Raw genomic sequence first — 20,203 nt, forward strand, 5'->3', positions numbered from 1 at the left:
TAGACAGGCTTCCCTGGTCACGCCAACATTCCACAGCCAGACAGACAGGCTACCCTGGTCACGCCAACATTCCACAGCCAGGTAGACAGGGTTCCCTGGTCACGCCAACATTCCACAGCCAGGTAGACAGGCTTCCCTGTCACGCCAACATTCCACAGCCAGATAGACAGGCTACCCTGGTCACGCCAACATTCCACAGCCAGATAGACAGGCTACCCTGGTCACGCCAACATTCCACAGCCAGATAGACAGGCATATGGACAGGTGAGCAGACAGACAGATAGATAGATAGACAGGCGGGCGTGTGAGCAGACAGACAGGTAGACAGGCTACCCTGGTCCCACCCTTCAGCTCCATTCAACCTCTCCCATCTATCTCTAACACCATCCATTCCCACCCTTCAGCTCCATTCAACCCCTCCCATCTATCTCTTAACACCATCCATTCCCACCCTTCAGCTCCATTCAACCCCTCCCATCTATCTCTTAACACCATCCATTCCCACCCTTCAGCTCCATTCAACCCCTCCCATCTATCTCTTAACACCATCCATTCCCACCCTTCAGCTCCATTCAACCCCTCCCATCTGTCTATCAACACCATCCAGTCCTACCCTTCAGCTCCATTCAACCCCTCCCATCTATCTCTTAACACCATCCATTCCCACCCTTCAGCTCCATTCAACCCCTCCCATCTGTCTATCAACACCATCCAGTCCCACCCTTCAGCTCCATTCAACCCCTCCCATCTATCTCTTAACACCATCCATTCCCACCCTTCAGCTCCATTCAACCCCTCCCATCTATCTCTTAACACCATCCATTCCACCCTTCAGCTCCATTCAACCCCTCCCATCTGTCTATCAACACCATCCAGTCCCACCCTTCAGCTCCATTCAACCCCTCCCATCTATCTCTTAACACCATCCATTCCCACCCTTCAGCTCCATTCAACCCCTCCCATCTGTCTATCAACACCATCCAGTCCCACCCTTCAGCTCCATTCAACCCCTCCCATCTGTCTCTCAACACCATCCAGTCCCACCCTTCAGCTCCATTCAACCCTACCATCTGTCTCTTAACACCATCCAGTCCCTTCAGCTCCATTCAACCCCTACCATCTATCTCTCAACACCATCCATTCCCACCCTTCAGCTCCATTCAACCCCTCCCATCTATCTCTTAACACCATCCATTCCCACCCTTCAGCTCCATTCAACCCTCCCATCTGTCTATCAACACCATCCAGTCCCACCCTTCAGCTCCATTCAACCCCTCCCATCTATCTCTTAACACCATCCATTCCCACCCTTCAGCTCCATTCAACCTCCCATCTGTCTATCAACACCATCCAGTCCCACCCTTCAGCTCCATTCAACCCCTCCCATCTGTCTCTCAACACCATCCAGTCCCACCCTTCAGCTCCATTCAACCCCTACCATCTGTCTCTTAACACCATCCAGTCCCTTCAGCTCCATTCAACCCTACCATCTATCTCTCAACATCATCCATTCCCACCCTTCAGCTCCATTCAACCCCTACCATCTGTCTCTCAACACCATCCAGTCCCACCCTTCAGCTCCATTCAACCCCTACCATCTGTCTCTTAACACCATCCAGTCCCTTCAGCTCCATTCAACCCCTACCATCTATCTCTCAACATCCTCCATTCCCACCCTTCAGCTCCATTCAACCCCTACCATCTGTCTCTCAACACCATCCAGTCCCACCCTTCAGCTCCATTCAACCCCTACCATCTGTCTCTTAACACCATCCAGTCCCTTCAGCTCCATTCAAACCCTCCCATCTGTCTCTTAACACCATCCAGTCCCTTCAGCTCCATTCAACCCCTCCCATCTGTCTCTTAACACCATCCAGTCCCTTCAGCTCCATTCAACCCCTCCCATCTGTCTCTTAACACCATCCAGTCCCTTCAGCTCCATTCAACCCCTCCCATCTGTCTCTTAACACCATCCAGTCCCTTCAGCTCCATTCAACCCCTCCCATCTGTCTCTTAACACCATCCAGTCCCTTCAGCTCCATTCAACCCCTACCATCTGTCTCTTAACACCATCCAGTCCCTTCAGCTCCATTCAACCCCTCCCATCTATCTCTTAACACCATCCAGTCCCTTCAGCTCCATTCAACCCCTCCCATCTGTCTCTTAACACCATCCAGTCCCTTCAGCTCCATTCAACCCCTCCCATCTGTCTCTTAACACCATCCAGTCCCTTCAGCTCCATTCAACCCCTCCCATCTATCTCTTAACACCATCCAGTCCCTTCAGCTCCATTCAACCCCTCCCATCTATCTCTTAACACCATCCAGTCCCTTCAGCTCCATTCAACCCCTCCCATCTGTCTCTTAACACCATCCAGTCCCTTCAGCTCCATTCAACCCCTCCCATCTATCTCTTAACACCATCCAGTCCCTTCAGCTCCATTCAACCCCTCCCATCTATCTCTTAACACCATCCAGTCCCTTCAGCTCCATTCAACCCCCCCATCTGTCTCTTAACACCATCCAGTCCCTTCAGCTCCATTCACCCCTCCCATCTATCTCTTAACACCATCCAGTCCCTTCAGCTCCATTCAACCCCTCCCATCTATCTCTTAACACCATCCAGTCCCTTCAGCTCCATTCAAACCCTCCCATCTATCTCTTAACACCATCCAGTCCCTTCAGCTCCATTCAACCCCTCCCATCTATCTCTTAACACATCCAGTCCCTTCAGCTCCATTCAACCCCTCCCATCTGTCTCTCAACACCATCCAGTCCCACCCTTCAGCTCCATTCAACCCCTACCATCTGTCTCTTAACACCATCCAGTCCTTCAGCTCCATTCAACCCCTACCATCTATCTCTCAACATCATCCATTCCACCCTTCAGCTCCATTCAACCCCTACCATCTGTCTCTCAACACCATCCAGTCCCACCCTTCAGCTCCATTCAACCCCTACCATCTGTCTCTTAACACCATCCAGTCCCTTCAGCTCCATTCAACCCCTACCATCTATCTCTCAACATCCTCCATTCCCACCCTTCAGCTCCATTCAACCCCTACCATCTGTCTCTCAACACCATCCAGTCCCACCCTTCAGCTCCATTCAACCCCTACCATCTGTCTCTTAACACCATCCAGTCCCTTCAGCTCCATTCAACCCCTCCCATCATCTGTCTCTTAACACCATCCAGTCCCTTCAGCTCCATTCAACCTCCCATCTGTCTCTTAACACCATCCAGTCCCTTCAGCTCCATTCAACCCCTCCCATCTGTCTCTTAACACCATCCAGTCCCTTCAGCTCCATTCAACCCCTCCCATCTGTCTCTTAACACCATCCAGTCCCTTCAGCTCCATTCAACCCCTCCCATCTGTCTCTTAACACCATCCAGTCCCTTCAGCTCCATTCAACCCCTACCATCTGTCTCTTAACACCATCCAGTCCCTTCAGCTCCATTCAAACCCTCCCATCTATCTCTTAACACCATCCAGTCCCTTCAGCTCCATTCAACCCCTCCCATCTGTCTCTTAACACCATCCAGTCCCTTCAGCTCCATTCAACCCCTCCCATCTGTCTCTTAACACCATCCAGTCCCTTCAGCTCCATTCAACCCCTCCCATCTATCTCTTAACACCATCCAGTCCCTTCAGCTCCATTCAACCCCTCCATCTATCTCTTAACACCATCCAGTCCCTTCAGCTCCATTCAACCCCTCCCATCTGTCTCTTAACACCATCCAGTCCCTTCAGCTCCATTCAACCCCTCCCATCTATCTCTTAACACCATCCAGTCCCTTCAGCTCCATTCAACCCCTCCCATCTATCTCTTAACACCATCCAGTCCCTTCAGCTCCATTCAACCCCTCCCATCTGTCTCTTAACACCATCCAGTCCCTTCAGCTCCATTCAACCCCTCCCATCTATCTCTTAACACCATCCAGTCCCTTCAGCTCCATTCAACCCCTCCCATCTATCTCTTAACACCATCCAGTCCCTTCAGCTCCATTCAACCCCTCCCATCTATCTCTTAACACCATCCAGTCCCTTCAGCTCCATTCAACCCCTCCCATCTATCTCTTAACACCATCCAGTCCCTTCAGCTCCATTCAACCCCTCCCATCTGTCTCTTAACACCATCCAGTCCCTTCAGCTCCATTCAACCCCTCCCATCTATCTCTTAACACCATCCAGTCCCTTCAGCTCCATTCAACCCCTCCCATCTATCTCTTAACACCATCCAGTCCCTTCAGCTCCATTCAACCCTCCCATCTATCTCTTAACACCATCCAGTCCCTTCAGCTCCATTCAACCCCTCCCATCTATCTCTTAACACCATCCAGTCCCTTCAGCTCCATTCAACCCCTCCCATCTGTCTCTTAACACCATCCAGTCCCTTCAGCTCCATTCAACCCCTCCCATCTATCTCTTAACACCATCCAGTCCCTTCAGCTCCATTCAACCCCTCCCATCTATCTCTTAACACCATCCAGTCCCTTCAGCTCCATTCAACCCCTCCCATCTATCTCTTAACACCATCCAGTCCCTTCAGCTCCATTCAACCCCTCCCATCTATCTCTTAACACCATCCAGTCCCTTCAGCTCCATTCAACCCCTCCCATCTATCTCTTAACACCATCCAGTCCCTTCAGCTCCATTCAACCCCTCCCATCTATCTCTTAACACCATCCAGTCCCTTCAGCTCCATTCAACCCCTCCCATCTGTCTCTCAACACCATCCAGTCCCACCCTTCAGCTCCATTCAACCCCTACCATCTGTCTCTTAACACCATCCAGTCCCTTCAGCTCCATTCAACCCCTACCATCTATCTCTCAACATCATCCATTCCCACCCTTCAGCTCCATTCAACCCCTACCATCTGTCTCTCAACACCATCCAGTCCCACCCTTCAGCTCCATTCAACCCCTACCATCTGTCTCTTAACACCATCCAGTCCCTTCAGCTCCATTCAACCCCTACCATCTATCTCTCAACATCATCCATTCCCACCCTTCAGCTCCATTCAACCCCTACCATCTGTCTCTCAACACCATCCAGTCCCACCCTTCAGCTCCATTCAACCCCTACCATCTGTCTCTTAACACCATCCAGTCCCTTCAGCTCCATTCAACCCCTCCCATCTGTCTCTTAACACCATCCAGTCCCTTCAGCTCCATTCAACCCCTCCATCTGTCTCTTAACACCATCCAGTCCCTTCAGCTCCATTCAACCCCTCCCATCTGTCTCTTAACACCATCCAGTCCCTTCAGCTCCATTCAACCCCTCCCATCTGTCTCTTAACACCATCCAGTCCCTTCAGCTCCATTCAACCCCTCCCATCTGTCTCTTAACACCATCCAGTCCCTTCAGCTCCATTCAACCCCTACCATCTGTCTCTTAACACCATCCAGTCCCTTCAGCTCCATTCAACCCCTCCCATCTATCTCTTAACACCATCCAGTCCCTTCAGCTCCATTCAACCCCTCCCATCTGTCTCTTAACACCATCCAGTCCCTTCAGCTCCATTCAACCCCTCCCATCTGTCTCTTAACACCATCCAGTCCCTTCAGCTCCATTCAACCCCTCCCATCTATCTCTTAACACCATCCAGTCCCTTCAGCTCCATTCAACCCTCCATCTATCTCTTAACACCATCCAGTCCCTTCAGCTCCATTCAACCCCTCCCATCTGTCTCTTAACACCATCCAGTCCCTTCAGCTCCATTCAACCCCTCCCATCTATCTCTTAACACCATCCAGTCCCTTCAGCTCCATTCAACCCCTCCCATCTATCTCTTAACACATCCAGTCCCTTCAGCTCCATTCAACCCCTCCCATCTGTCTCTTAACACCATCCAGTCCCTTCAGCTCCATTCAACCCCTCCCATCTATCTCTTAACACCATCCAGTCCCTTCAGCTCCATTCAACCCCTCCCATCTATCTCTTAACACCATCCAGTCCCTTCAGCTCCATTCAACCCCTCCCATCTATCTCTTAACACCATCCAGTCCCTTCAGCTCCATTCACCCCTCCCATCTATCTCTTAACACCATCCAGTCCCTTCAGCTCCATTCAACCCCTCCCATCTATCTCTTAACACCATCCAGTCCCTTCAGCTCCATTCAACCCCTCCCATCTATCTCTTAACACCATCCAGTCCCTTCAGCTCCATTCAACCCCTCCCATCTATCTCTTAACACCATCCAGTCCCTTCAGCTCCATTCAACCCCTCCCATCTGTCTCTTAACACCATCCAGTCCCTTCAGCTCCATTCAACCCCTCCATCTATCTCTTAACACCATCCAGTCCCTTCAGCTCCATTCAACCCCTCCCATCTATCTCTTAACACCATCCAGTCCCTTCAGCTCCATTCAACCCCTCCCATCTATCTCTTAACACCATCCAGTCCCTTCAGCTCCATTCAACCCCTCCCATCTATCTCTTAACACCATCCAGTCCCTTCAGCTCCATTCAACCCCTCCCATCTATCTCTTAACACCATCCTTTTCTACTGGTTTATAACAGGGGTAACGATACTATTATATAGTCAATCTGTTGTACTGGAGTATAACAGGATAACAATACTATTATATAGTCTGTTGTACTGGATTATAACAGGGTAACAATACAATTATATAGTCTATTGTACTGGATTATAACAGGGTAACAATACTATTATTTAGTCTGTTGTACTGGATTATAACAGGGTAACAATACTATTATATAGTCTATCTGTTGTACTGGATTATACCAGGGTAACAATACTATTATATAGTCTATCTGTTTGTACTGGATTATACCAGGGGTACGATACTATTATATAGTCTGTTGTACTGGATTATAACAGGGTAACAATACTATTATATAGTCTATCTATTGTACTGGATTATACCAGGGTAACAATACTATTATATAGTCTGTTGTACTGGATTGTAACAGGGTAACAATACTATTATATAGTCTAATGTACTGGATTATAACAGGGTGACAACACTATTATATAGTCTATCTGTTGTACTGGATTATAACAGGGTAACAATACTATTATATAGTCTGTTGTACTGGATTGTAACAGGGTAACAATACTATTATATAGTATATCTGTTGTACTGGGGCACAGACACAACACACTCACCAGCAAACTGTCAATAGGGTTTAAGAGTGTTCCCATATGTTTTTGAATAGCCTACAGCAGGGTTAGGCAACTACATTCAGCCGCAGGCTGATTTTTGTCGGAGCGGATGGTCAGGGGGCCAGAACTTAACTCTAATCATTTGTACACTACAAATTGACCACAACTAAGTCCAAAAAGAGATTGTATTTGAAAATAACAATACTTTCATACCTTGAATAGATTGAGACAAGATCACATACGTCTCTTTTTTAAATTTGTGGGAATACTTGTGAACAGATTCCCGAAATTAAACAAATTTCTAGCTGAATTCCAGGTGATTTTACAGTATTTTCTTTTTACCAAAAACAAAAATATTTTGGGGGCCAAAATAAATCATCACTGGTTATACTGGCCCTTGCAGACTCCTGGCATACAGTTACAAATTATTTCCTTAAAACCAGATACAGTAAAACATGCTCTGCTGTCTATGAAGACCCTTATTCAGTGTTTTCACTACAAGCCAACAGTCCTCTACTAGCGTCATATGTTAGTGATTCAGATTAATATGCTCTGCCAATGACTGTGTCTGAAATCTGGTTTGCCTACTACTTACTTAAACTGCATACTGTGTACTAATCATATAAACTCAGCAAAAAAAGAAACGTCCCTCTCACTGTCAACTGCGTTTATTTTCAGCAAATTTAGCATGTGTAAATATTTGTATGAACATAACAAGATTCAACAACTGAGACATAAACTGAACAATTTCCACAGACATGTGCCTAACAGAAATGGAATAATGTTTCCCTGAACAAAGGGTGGGTCAAAATCAAAAGTAAAAGTCAGTATCTGGTGTGGCCACCAGCTGCATTAAGTATTGGACTGCACCAGATTTGCCAGTTCTTGCTGTGAGATGTTACCCCACTCTTCCACCAGGCACCTGCAAGTTCCCAGACATTTCTGGGGGGAATGGCCCCTAGCCCCTCACCCTCCGATCCAGCAGGTCCAGACTTGCTCAATGGGATTGAAATCCGGGCTCTTCGCTGGCCATGGCAGAACACTGACATTCCTGTATTGCAGGAAATCCCGCACAGAATGAGCAGTATGGCTGGTGGCATTGTCATGCTGGAGGGTCATGTCAGGATGAGCGTGCAGCAATGACAACAAGCTCAGTCAGACGATACTGTCACACATCCGCCCCAGACCATGACGGTTTGTGCCCATAGGCTACGTTGTTGCAGGTGACGTCTGGTGAGACCTGCCTTACAACAGGCATACGAGCTCTCAGTCCAGCCTCTCTCAGCTTATTGCAGACAGTCTGAGCACTGATGGTGGGATTGTGCGTTCCTGGTGTAACTCGGGCAGTTGTTGTTGCCATCCTGTACCTGTCCCGTAGGTGTGATGTTCAGCTGTACCGATCCTGTGCAGGTGTTGTTACACGTGGTCTGCCACTGCGAGGATGATCAGCTGTCCATCCTGTCGCCCTGTAGCGCTGTCTTAGGTGTCTCACAGTACGGACATTGACATTTATTGCCCTGGCCACATCTGCAGCCCTCATGCCTCCTTGCAGCTTGCCTAAGGCATGTTCACGCAGATGAGCAGGGACCCTGGGCATCTTTCTTTTGGTGTTTTTCAGAGTCAGTAGAAAGGCCTCTTTAGTGTCCTAAGTTTTATAACTGTGACCTTAATTGCCTACCGTCTGTAAGCTGTTAGTGTCTTAACGACCGTTCCACAGGTGCATGTTCATTAATTGTTTATGGTTCATTGAACAAGCATGGGAAAAAGTGTTTAAACCCTTTACAATGAAGATCTGTGAAGTTATTTTGATTTTTACAAATGATCTTTGAAAGACAGGGTCCTGAAAAAGGGGCATTTCTTTTTTTGCTGAGTTTACTATTTAGAACATACTGTTAAATAAAAACCTAATGCAGTAAGCAACAAATATCAGCATACTAAGCTCATCCTACTTAGAATGCGTCATCTCATGCACAATTGTGTTGATTCCTGCCATTCTTTCATTTGGTACTTAAAATGTAGGATAGCAAAAGGCAAAAATGTCATTATTATCCGTCTGGTGAGTGGTTGATCCTTCTTGGTTGCGTGACATCATTCCTAGTCCTTACCAAAACGCAAAACACTGGCGGGCAATTTCTCTCACCTCGAATCTAAAACCAGTAGTAACCACCAACTTTAATGACAGTTATCTTACGTTTTTTATAAAACAGTTCAGCTAGCAATACTAGGTAGCTAGCTAGCTAACGTTAGCTGGACTACATCTAGACTCGAAAGTTCATGTATGGCCACATAGACACGGGATTCAGGGGCCAGCTGGTTAGATATGATTCTACCATGGGCAACAACAACTGGATGCTAGTTTGTTTTCAACAAAATATGTCCAACTCATAGCTGTATAGTTGGTCCAGTGACCATCGCATTTAAAAGGATAGCTACTGACTGAAATGTAGCTAGCTCACTGGCCAGGCAGTAGCCACTACTCGCCAGCTAATTGTCGATTTCTTATTCTTTGGAACATTTGGCTTGACTTGCTCATATCAAGCAACAGACAGTTTGTATACATTTTTTAAATAATAATTTGTGGATTTGTTTTATGAATAATTGGTATGTAGCTGGAAGTCGGTGCTCACTGATCATCCCAGCGAGCAAGCCTTGCAGCCTTGCAGCCTTGCAGCCTTGCAGCCTTGCAGCCTTGCAGCCTTGCAGCCTTGCAGCCTTGCAGCCTTGCAGCCTTGCAGCCTTGCAGTGCATCTGTGTGATGTCACACACCCAAAAAGGCTCAACTTGCCTCCAGCTATCCTACGAAAGGAAATGTTGCTTTTGGTACAAAAGCTGGTGATTATCAGCTGTTGTGAAAACCATGAGTCTGGAAAGACCATTCTCTTCTTCAATAGCGTGCAGAGAATTACTAGATGAAAAGTGGAAATGAGTAAGAGTAAAGTCCCCCCTTATCTCAGCTCGCTGGTCACCATAGCATCTCCCACCTGTAGCACACGCTCCAGCAGGTATATCTCTCTAGTCACCCCCAAAACCAATTCTTTCTTTGGCCGCCTTCCAGTTCTCTGCTGCCAATGACTGGAACGAACTACAAAAATCTCTGAAACTGGAAACACTTATCTCCCTCACTAGCTTTAAGCACCAACTGTCAGAGCAGCTCACAGATTACTGCACCTGTACATAGACCACCTATAATTTAGCCCAAACAACTACCTCTTTCCCAACTGTATTTAATTTTAATTTATTTATTTATTTAGCTCCTTTGCACCCCATTATTTTTATTTCTACTTTGCACATTCTTCCATTGCAAAACTACCATTCCAGTATTTTACTTGCTATATTGTATTTACTTTGCCATCATGGCCTTTTTTGCCTTTACCTCCCTTCTCACCTCATTTGCTCACATTGTATATAGACTTGTTTATACTGCATTATTGACTGTATGTTTGTTTTTACTCCATGTGTAACTCTGTGTCGTTTTATCTGTCGAACTGCTTTGCTTTATCTTGGCCAGGTCTCAATTGTAAATGAGAACTTGTTCTCAACTTGCCTACCTGGTTAAATAAAGGTAAAATAAATTAAATAAATAAAAAGACATCCTGGCATTTAAAGCATATTCTTATTATCTTACGGCATGTCACGTATTATAAAACATACCCAAAATGCCTACTATTTAGAACGCAAGTATGAGTATTCAGGCACCGACTTGTATCTCGTCCGGTGTAATATACTGTACTATAGGCCTGTCAGCTCATACAGTACAGTACAACACCTGTGTTTGTTTTGGTTGTCAGGTTGGACTAACACAGTGGACAGGACATTGAGCAGAATACCCTGAGAAACAGATCCTATGCCTGTTCCTGTAACAGCCTCTTAACACTGTCTACCCTGAGAAACAGATCCTATGCCTGTTCCTGTAACAGCCTCTTAACACTGTCTACCCTGAGAAACAGATCCTATGCCTGTTCCTGTAACAGCCTCTTAACACTGTCTACCCTGAGAAACAGATCCTATGCCTGTTCCTGTAACAGCATCTTAACACTGTCTACCCTGAGAAACAGATCCTATGCCTGTTCCTGTAACAGGATCTTAACACTGTCTACCCTGAGAAACAGATCATGTTCCTGTAACAGCCTCTTAACACTGTCTACCCTGAGAAACAGATCCTATGCCTGTTCCTGTAACAGGATCTTAACACTGTCTACCCTGAGAAACAGATCATGTTCCTGTAACAGCCTCTTAACACTGTCTACCCTGAGAAACAGATCCTATGCCTGTTCCTGTAACAGCCTCTTAACACTGTCTACCCTGAGAAACAGATCATGTTCCTGTAACAGCCTCTTAACACTGTCTACCCTGAGAAACAGATCCTATGCCTGTTCCTGTAACAGCCTCTTAACACTGTCTACCCTGAGAAACAGATCATGTTCCTGTAACAGCATCTTAACACTGTCTACCCTGAGAAACAGATCATGTTCCTGTAACAGCATCTTAACACTGTCTACCCTGAGAAACAGATCATGTTCCTGTAACAGCCTCTTAACACTGTCTACCCTGAGAAACAGATCCTGTTCCTGTAACAGCCTCTTAACACTGTCTACCCTGAGAAACAGATCATGTTCCTGTAACAGCATCTTAACACTGTCTACCCTGAGAAACAGATCATGTTCCTGTAACAGCCTCTTAACACTGTCTACCCTGAGAAACAGATCATGTTCCTGTAACAGCATCTTAACACTGTCTACCCTGAGAAACAGATCATGTTCCTGTAACAGCCTCTTAACACTGTCTACCCTGAGAAACAGATCATGTTCCTGTAACAGCCTCTTAACACTGTCTACCCTGAGAAACGGATCATGTTCCTGTAACAGCCTCTTAACACTGTCTACCCTGAGAAACAGATCATGTTCCTGTAACAGCCTCTTAACACTGTCTACCCTGAGAAACAGATCATGTTCCTGTAACAGCCTCTTAACACTGTCTACCCTGAGAAACAGATCATGTTCCTGTAACAGCCTCTTAACACTGTCTACCCTGAGAAACAGATCATGTTCCTGTAACAGCCTCTTAACACTGTCTACCCTGAGAAACAGATCATGTTCCTGTAACAGCCTCTTAACACTGTCTACCCTGAGAAACAGATCATGTTCCTGTAACAGCCTCTTAACACTGTCTACCCTGAGAAACAGATCATGTTCCTGTAACAGCCTCTTAACACTGTCTACCCTGAGAAACAGATCATGTTCCTGTAACAGCCTCTTAACACTGTCTACCCTGAGAAACAGATCATGTTCCTGTAACAGCCTCTTAACACTGTCTACCCTGAGAAACAGATCATGTTTCCTGTAACAGCCTCTTAACACTGTCTACCCTGAGAAACAGATCATGTTCCTGTAACAGCCTCTTAACACTGTCTACCCTGAGAAACAGATCATGTTCCTGTAACAGCCTCTTAACACTGTCTACCCTGAGAAACAGATCATGTTCCTGTAACAGCCTCTTAACACTGTCTACCCTGAGAAACAGATCATGTTCCTGTAACAGCCTCTTAACACTGTCTACCCTGAGAAACAGATCATGTTCCTGTAACAGCCTCTTAACACTGTCTACCCTGAGAAACAGATCATGTTCCTGTAACAGCCTCTTAACACTGTCTACCCTGAGCAACAGATCATGTTCCTGTAACAGCCTCTTAACACTGTCTACCCTGAGAAACAGATCATGTTCCTGTAACAGCCTCTTAACACTGTCTACCCTGAGAAACAGATCATGTTCCTGTAACAGCCTCTTAACACTGTCTACCCTGAGAAACATATAAAATATATAAATATACATAAATATAAATATGTATGTATCTAAATTACTTCCTGTCAGCCATTGGAGTACCTCAAGTCTCAGACACTAGTTTGAAAGACTGTCAGAGTTCACTTCATAATCCATCGCTGAACCCGTTCATTGTCTGTCTGAGTAAAGTCTTAGATTGTCATCTGTGCTCAGGCATGTGCTTAAGGGGAAAAATATAGTTCAGCTCTGAGAGAACAAACTGTTGTGACCAACGGTCACTCTTTCCCCACTTTGTCATGTTTGTGTCCGCCTGTCTGCCTGTGTCTGTCTGTCTGTCTGGCTGCCTGTGTCTGTCTGCCTGTCTGTCTGTGTGTCTGTCTGGCTGCCTGTCTGTCTGTCTGTCTGTCTGTCTGTCTGTCTGTCTGTGCAGCGGTTGTGTTCAAGGCTGATTAGTCCCCCAATCCCTACTCGGCCCTACCCTGCCCACCTCACCCCACCTCACTTCACCTCGGCCCTGCCCTGCCCACCTCACCCCACCTCACTTCACCTCGGCCCTGTCCTGCCCTGCCCAGCCCACCTCACTTCAACTCGGCCCTGCCCTGCCCTGCCCACTTCACCCCACCTCACTTCACCTCAGCCCTGCCCAGCCCACCTCACCTCACTTCACCTCAGCCCTGCCCTGCCCAGCCCACCTCACCTCACTTCACCTCGGCCCTGCCCTGCCCAGCCCACCTCACTTCACCTCGGCCCTGCCCTGCCCACCTCACCCCACCTCACTTCACCTCGGCCCTGCCCTGCCCAGCCCACCTCACTTCAACTCGGCCCTGCCCTGCCCACTTCACCCCACCTCACTTCACCTCAGCCCTGCCCAGCCCACCTCACCTCACTTCACCTCGGCCCTGCCCTGCTCAGCCCACCTCACCTCACTTCACCTCGGCCCTGCCCTGCCCTGCCCACCTCACCCCACCTCACTTCACCTCGGCCCTGCCCACCTCACCCCAACTCACTTCAACTCGGCCCTGCCCTGCCCAGCCCACCTCACCTCACTTCACCTCGGCCCTGCCCTTCCCACCTCACCCCACCTCACTTCACCTCGACCCTGCCCTGCCCAGCCCACCTCACCCCACCTCACTTCACCTCGGCTCTGCCCAGCCCACCTCACTTCACCTCGGCCCTTCCCAGCCCACCTCACCCCACCTCACTTCACCTCGGCCCTGACCTACCCACCTCACCCCACCTCACTTCACCTCGGCCCTGCCCTGTCCAGTCCACCTCACCTCACTTCACCTCGGCCCTGCCCAGCCCACCTCACCTCACTTCACCTCGGCCCTGCCCTGCCCAGCTCACCTCACTTCACCTCGGCCCTGCTCAGCCCAGCCCAGCTCACCCCACCTTACCCCAGCCCAGACCAGGCTAGGCCAGACAGGAACAGAGCAATATGAATCAAATATTTATTAGCTGTATTCATGCCCATGCTGGGCTCTTCAAAGGCCTGTGTGTGTGTGTGTGCGTTTGCGTGTGTGTGTGTGTGTGTGTGTGTGTGTGTGTGTGTGTGTGTGTGCGTGCCTGCATGTCTCCCTGCGTGCCATTGTCAGACACATCTGGGTGGATCCATTTCTCTGCTTTTCAAGGCCAGTTTTTGTTTCGCAAGACTCAGCTTCCCCCTCCTCACCAGAGACAGAGGCTTCCCTGGTCACACCAACATTCCACAGCCATATAGACAGGCTTCTCCGGTCACGCCAACATTCCACAGCCAGATAGACAGGCTACCCTGGTCACACCAACATTCCACAGCCAGATAGACAGGCTTCCCTGGTCACGCCAACATTCCACAGCCAGATAGACAGGCTACCCTGGTCACACCAACATTCCACAGCCAGATAGACAGGCTTCCCTGGTCACACCAACATTCCACAGCCAGATAGACAGGCGTCCCTGGTCACGCCAACATTCCACAGCCAGATAGACAGGCTACCCTGCTCACACCAACATTCCGCAGCCAGGTAGACAGGCTTCCCTGGTCACACCAACATTCCACAGCCAGATAGACAGGCTTCCCTGGTCACGCCAACATTCCACAGCCAGACAGACAGGCTACCCTGGTCACGCCAACATCCCACAGCCAGGTAGACAGGCTTCCCTGGTCATGCCAACATTCCAAAGATAGACAGGCTACCCTGGTCACACCAACATTCCACAGCCAGATAGACAGGTAGACAGGCTACCCTGGTCACGACAACATTCCACAGCCAGATAGACAGTCTACCCTAGTCACGCCAACATTCCACAGCCAGATAGACAAGCTACCATGGTCACGTCAACATTCCACAGCCAGATAGACAGTCTACCCTGGTCACGCCAACATTCCACAGCCAGATAGACAGGCTACCCTGGTCACGCCAAAATTCCACAGCCAGATAGACAGGCTTCTCCGGTCACGCCAACATTCCACAGCCAGATAGACAGGCTTCACTGGTCACGCCAACATTCCACAGCCAGATAGACAGGCTACCCTGCTCACACCAACATTCCACAGCCAGGTAGACAGGGTTCCCTGGTCACGCCAACATTCAACAGCCAGGTAGACAGGCTTCCCTGGTCACGCCAACACTCCACAGCCAGATAGACAGGCTTCCCTGGTCACGCCAACATTCCACAGCCAGACAGACAGGCTACCCTGGTCACGCCAACATTCCACAGCCAGGTAGACAGGGTTCCCTGGTCACGCCAACATTCCACAGCCAGGTAGACAGGCTTCCCTGGTCACGCCAACATTCCACAGCCAGATAGACAGGCTACCCTGGTCACGCCAACATTCCACAGCCAGATAGACAGGCTACCCTGGTCACGCCAACATTCCACAGCCAGATAGACAGGCATATGGACAGGTGAGCAGACAGACAGATAGATAGATAGACAGGCGGGCGTGTGAGCAGACAGACAGGTAGACAGGCTACCCTGGTCATGCCAGCATTCCACTGACACACAGACAGATAGACAGACAGGCAGGGAGGGAAGCAGGCAGACGGGCAGGTGAGCAGACAGGCAGACAGACAGACAGACAGACGGGCAGACATTATTGAAACCTATAGAGTGATTGTTTTGATGTCACACTCCCACATACTAAACCCGTATCTCTGTGGATAGACTAGGTCAGCTTGGGCTACTTCACTGAGGTGTTTAATATGTGCGTGGGTGCGTGCGTGTTTCATGCCAGTTCATTTGTCCTGGCCGTCTGCATCTCCAGACCCAACTCCCAGCCCCTTGGTTTACTTCATTAGTGGCTGTGTTTACATGGTGTTATGGTTGGCTCTGCCAGAGCCCACACCTGCTTCACTTTACCTCTGTCACTTTGGCTGCCCTAACAGAGACACATGACCCATTACTAGTGTGATTACACTGCAGAGGGAACATTGGACAATAACATCAGGCTGCTCCAGGGAGTCCCAGAGGGGAGAGCGCTAGCTGCTATATGACCGTGTTCCAACAGCCTTATTACTCACTCAACAGACTGGGAGATAACTCACATAGACACAGAGGAATCTGCCAGCTGAGCTCTCTGTCTCTCTGTTTCTTGGTTTCTCTCCCTCTATTTGTTTTTGGTTTCTCTCTCTCTGTTTTTCTGCTCTCTCTGTTTCTTTCTTCACTTTCTTTCCCCCTCTCTATTTCTCTCTCTCTCTCTCTCTCTCTCTCTCTCTCTCTCTCTCTCTCTCTCTCTCTATTGATCTCTCTCCCTCTATTGCTCTATCTCTCTCTCTCTCTCTCTCTCTCTCTCTCTCTCTCTCTCTCTCTCTCTCTCTCTCTCTCTCTCTCTCTCTCTCTCTCTCTCTCTCTCTCTCTCTCTCTCTCTCTCTATAGCTCTCTCTCTTTCTCTCTCTCTCTCTCTCTATTGCTTTCTCTCTCTCTCTCTCTCTCTCTCTCTCTCTCTCTCTCTCTCTCTCTCTCTATTGCTCTCTCTCTCTCTCTCTCTCTCTATCTCTGACTAGACATGAGTGACTAAGATCTCAGCAACGTGGACATTGCTCAACCATATTGTTATTAGCAGTAACACATCAGCCGTAATTTTTTTTAGACATGTCTGAGAGTCTAAAGCAGCCCATAAATATACAGTGAGTAGAATGTATAAGTCACCCTCTCTACATCTACTGTTGCTGAGAGTCCACTCAGAGCCACCTGTTAGTAAGAGATGAATCCTACAACACAGACTGGAATTCAATCAAACCTGCCCCACCAATTTACGCAGGATCTATCTTTGTTTACAAACTACAACCTGCGCAATATTAGTTTGTTTGATTGAATTCTATTGAAGTGATGAGTCCTAAGACAACACATACTGTAGATGTTAAGATGTGGATAATAAAACCAGCCTTACTGTAGCAATTAAGGGGGTATAAATCATATAATATAACATTTGGATCTGTAACATTACTGTAACATTTGGCAGGTCTTATAGATATAGATATACACTAGATAAATCATTCTTACTGTAACAGTTGGCAGGTTAAGGGTTAATTAGGGCTAAGTGCCTTGCTCAAGGGTACATCAACAGATTTTCACCTTGTCGGTTCGGGGATTCGAACTAGGGACCTGTCGGTTACTGGCTCAATGCTCTAACCCAGCGGTTTCAAACTAATTTTGTTCCAGGAGCCCCTATTTGGTCGGGGCCCAGGGGCCCACACCAAAAATTGCCTGCCGCCCTATAGAGTGTATAGATCAGTCTCACTGTAACAGTTGGTGGGGTTGTATAGATAGATATACAGTATATAGATCAGTCTTATTGCAACAGTTGGCATGAGGGGGTAGATTGGGTCTTCCTGGGGAATACATCTATACATCAACATTCTTTTTTTTACAGCGGCGGCCATAATTTAACAGCGGCGGCCACTATTTAGCAGCGGAGGCCACTATTTAGCAGCGGAGGCCACTATTTAGCAGCGGAGGCCACTATTTAACAGCGGAGGCCACTATTTAGCAGCGGAGGCCACTATTTAGCAGCGGAGGCCACTATTTAGCAGCGGAGGCCACTATTTAACAGCGGAGGCCACTATTTAACAGCGGCGGCCACTATTTAGCAGCGGCGGCCACTATTTAACAGCGGAGGCCACTATTTAACAGCGGAGGCCACTATTTAACAGCGGCGGCCACTATTTAACAGCGGAGGCCACTATTTAACAGCGGAGGCCACTATTTAACAGCGGCGGCCACTATTTAACAGCGGAGGCCACTATTTAGCAGCGGCGGCCACTATTTATCAGCGGCGGCCACTATTTAACAGCGGAGGCCACTATTTAACAGCGGCGTTCCACTATTTAACAGCGGCGTTCCACTATTTAACAGCGGAGGCCACTATTTAAAAGCGGCGTTCCACTATTTAACAGCGGAGGCCACTATTTAACAGCGGCGTTCCACTATTTAACAGCGGCGTTCCACTATTTAACAGCGGCGTTCCACTATTTAGCAGCGGAGGCCACTATTTAACAGAAGCGGGCACAATTTAGCGGCGGTGTGCTGCCGTATATAAGGGAAACAGTGGTCTTACTGTAACAGTTGGTGGGGTCTTGTGTCCCGTTGATGTTGCCGTAGTCGTCAACGGTAAGGAACCACTGTGTCCGGCTGAACAGCTGTCGTATGCGTACATCTCCCCCTTCCATGTAGTCGTAGTTCCGTGCATGGCGCTCGTGCTTGGAGCAGTTCATGATGGCGGCTAGCTGCTCGGGTGTGCAGTTGCTGCAGGCCACACACACGCTGCCCAGCAGGAAGATGATGTGAAGGTACAGTGCCGACAGCAAGTTAGGCAGGTTGCATGGCAGTGGCATCCATCTGGGCATTATAATGCACTGCTGTGGGGCGCCACGGACAACATGCTGAAATACTGCTGTCTGCTCCGGCAGACAGAACAGAACAGAGTGCCAGACAGTGCCCTCCTAGCGCTGTTCACTAGGAGCCTGGATGGGCTGGTCTCCCTGACCTGTGACCTGTAACCCCTGGCTGGGGTGCTGAGGCCAGCTGGTGGGAGGTGGAGTGGGTGAAGGGTAGGAGGGCTAGAGAGTGACCAGGCACTTGTGTGATGTCTCTCTCTGTTTGGAGTTGTTGTCTGTCTCTCTGTTGTAAGGACACAAGGCTGTAGGTTGATGTCCGTCTGTCTCACTGTCTCTCTGTATGAATGAGGCCAGTCTTTATGTTGATGTCTGTCAGTCTGTCTCAGTGTAATCCTCACTGTGTGTGTCGGCTGTGTGATCCCGGCAGAGGAGACCGTCATCCAACAGCAGACATGGTCTTGTCTGCTTCCGTCTGTTTCCGGATGTTTCAGGGGTTCTGTGGAGGCCAGAGCTGTGGAAGAGAAGGATGTTAGTGTGTGTTAGATGTCTGCAATTTCTACAGCCTGTAATTTAGACAGCAGTCCAGTGGATGTGGATCTACAGCATACTACAACTCACTCCCACTTGGATAGTCTATGATTCCCAGACAGTGTTAAAGTGAGGAGTTGAGCTGCAGTGCTGAATGTAACACTGGACATCTGCTTTAGGTTTGTAACCTTGCTCTAGTAGCCGGTCCCTCTTAATCCCAGTGTGTAGTGGTTTACCAAACTGTCCCCAGCCCAGTCTACTGCCTACTGTACTATACCTTACTGATCTGTGCTTTCAAAACCTATTCAGTTAGCAACAATTGTGATATGTCCGATTTCATAGATTGTGTTGTCAATGACTCTATCGGTCTCTGCTACCTTGTTGTTGTCATTTGTCTCAGACAGAGTTGCCTGGAAATGGAAATGGAAGCTGTGCATCCTCAAGATGTGATTCTCAAAAGATGCCAGCTCAAGATGTGATTCTCAAAAGATGCCAGCTCAAGATGTGATTCTCTAAAGATGCCAGCTCAAGATGTGATTCTCTAAAGATGCCAGCTCAAGATGTGATTCTCTAAAGATGCCAGCTCAAGATGTGATTCTCTAAAGATGCCAGCTCAAGATGTGATTCTCTAAAGATGCCAGCTCAAGATGTGATTCTCTAAAGATGCCAGCTCAAGATGTGATTCTCAAAAGATGCCAGCTCAAGATGTGATTCTCAAAAGATGCCAGCTCAAGATGTGGTTCTCTAAAGATGCCAGCTCAAGATGTGATTCTCTAAAGATGCCAGCTCAAGATGTGATTCTCTAAAGATGCCAGCTCAAGATGTGATTCTCTAAAGATGCCAGCTCAAGATGTGATTCTCTAAAGATGCCAGCTCAAGATGTGATTCTCTAAAGATGCCAGCTCAAGATGTGATTCTCTAAAGATGCCAGCTCAAGATGTGACTCT

At 48.1% G+C, this 20,203-nt stretch overlaps 1 protein-coding gene across 1 annotated transcript in view; it reads right to left on the reverse strand.

Annotated features, from left to right (window-relative positions):
• LOC109881721 (fibroblast growth factor 7-like) overlaps window positions 1-20,203 on the reverse strand; it is a 46,408-nt gene that overhangs the window by 25,400 nt on the left and 805 nt on the right. Inside the window, exon 2 of the mRNA XM_031815145.1 lies at window positions 18,449-19,239. Within this exon, the coding sequence (XP_031671005.1) occupies window positions 18,449-18,737 (289 nt within the window). The 5' untranslated portion in view covers window positions 18,738-19,239. The remainder of the gene's footprint in view (window positions 1-18,448; window positions 19,240-20,203) is intronic.

Source organism: Oncorhynchus kisutch, linkage group LG3, assembly GCF_002021735.2.
Source record: "Oncorhynchus kisutch isolate 150728-3 linkage group LG3, Okis_V2, whole genome shotgun sequence".
NCBI classification, from domain to species: Eukaryota; Metazoa; Chordata; class Actinopteri; order Salmoniformes; family Salmonidae; genus Oncorhynchus; species Oncorhynchus kisutch.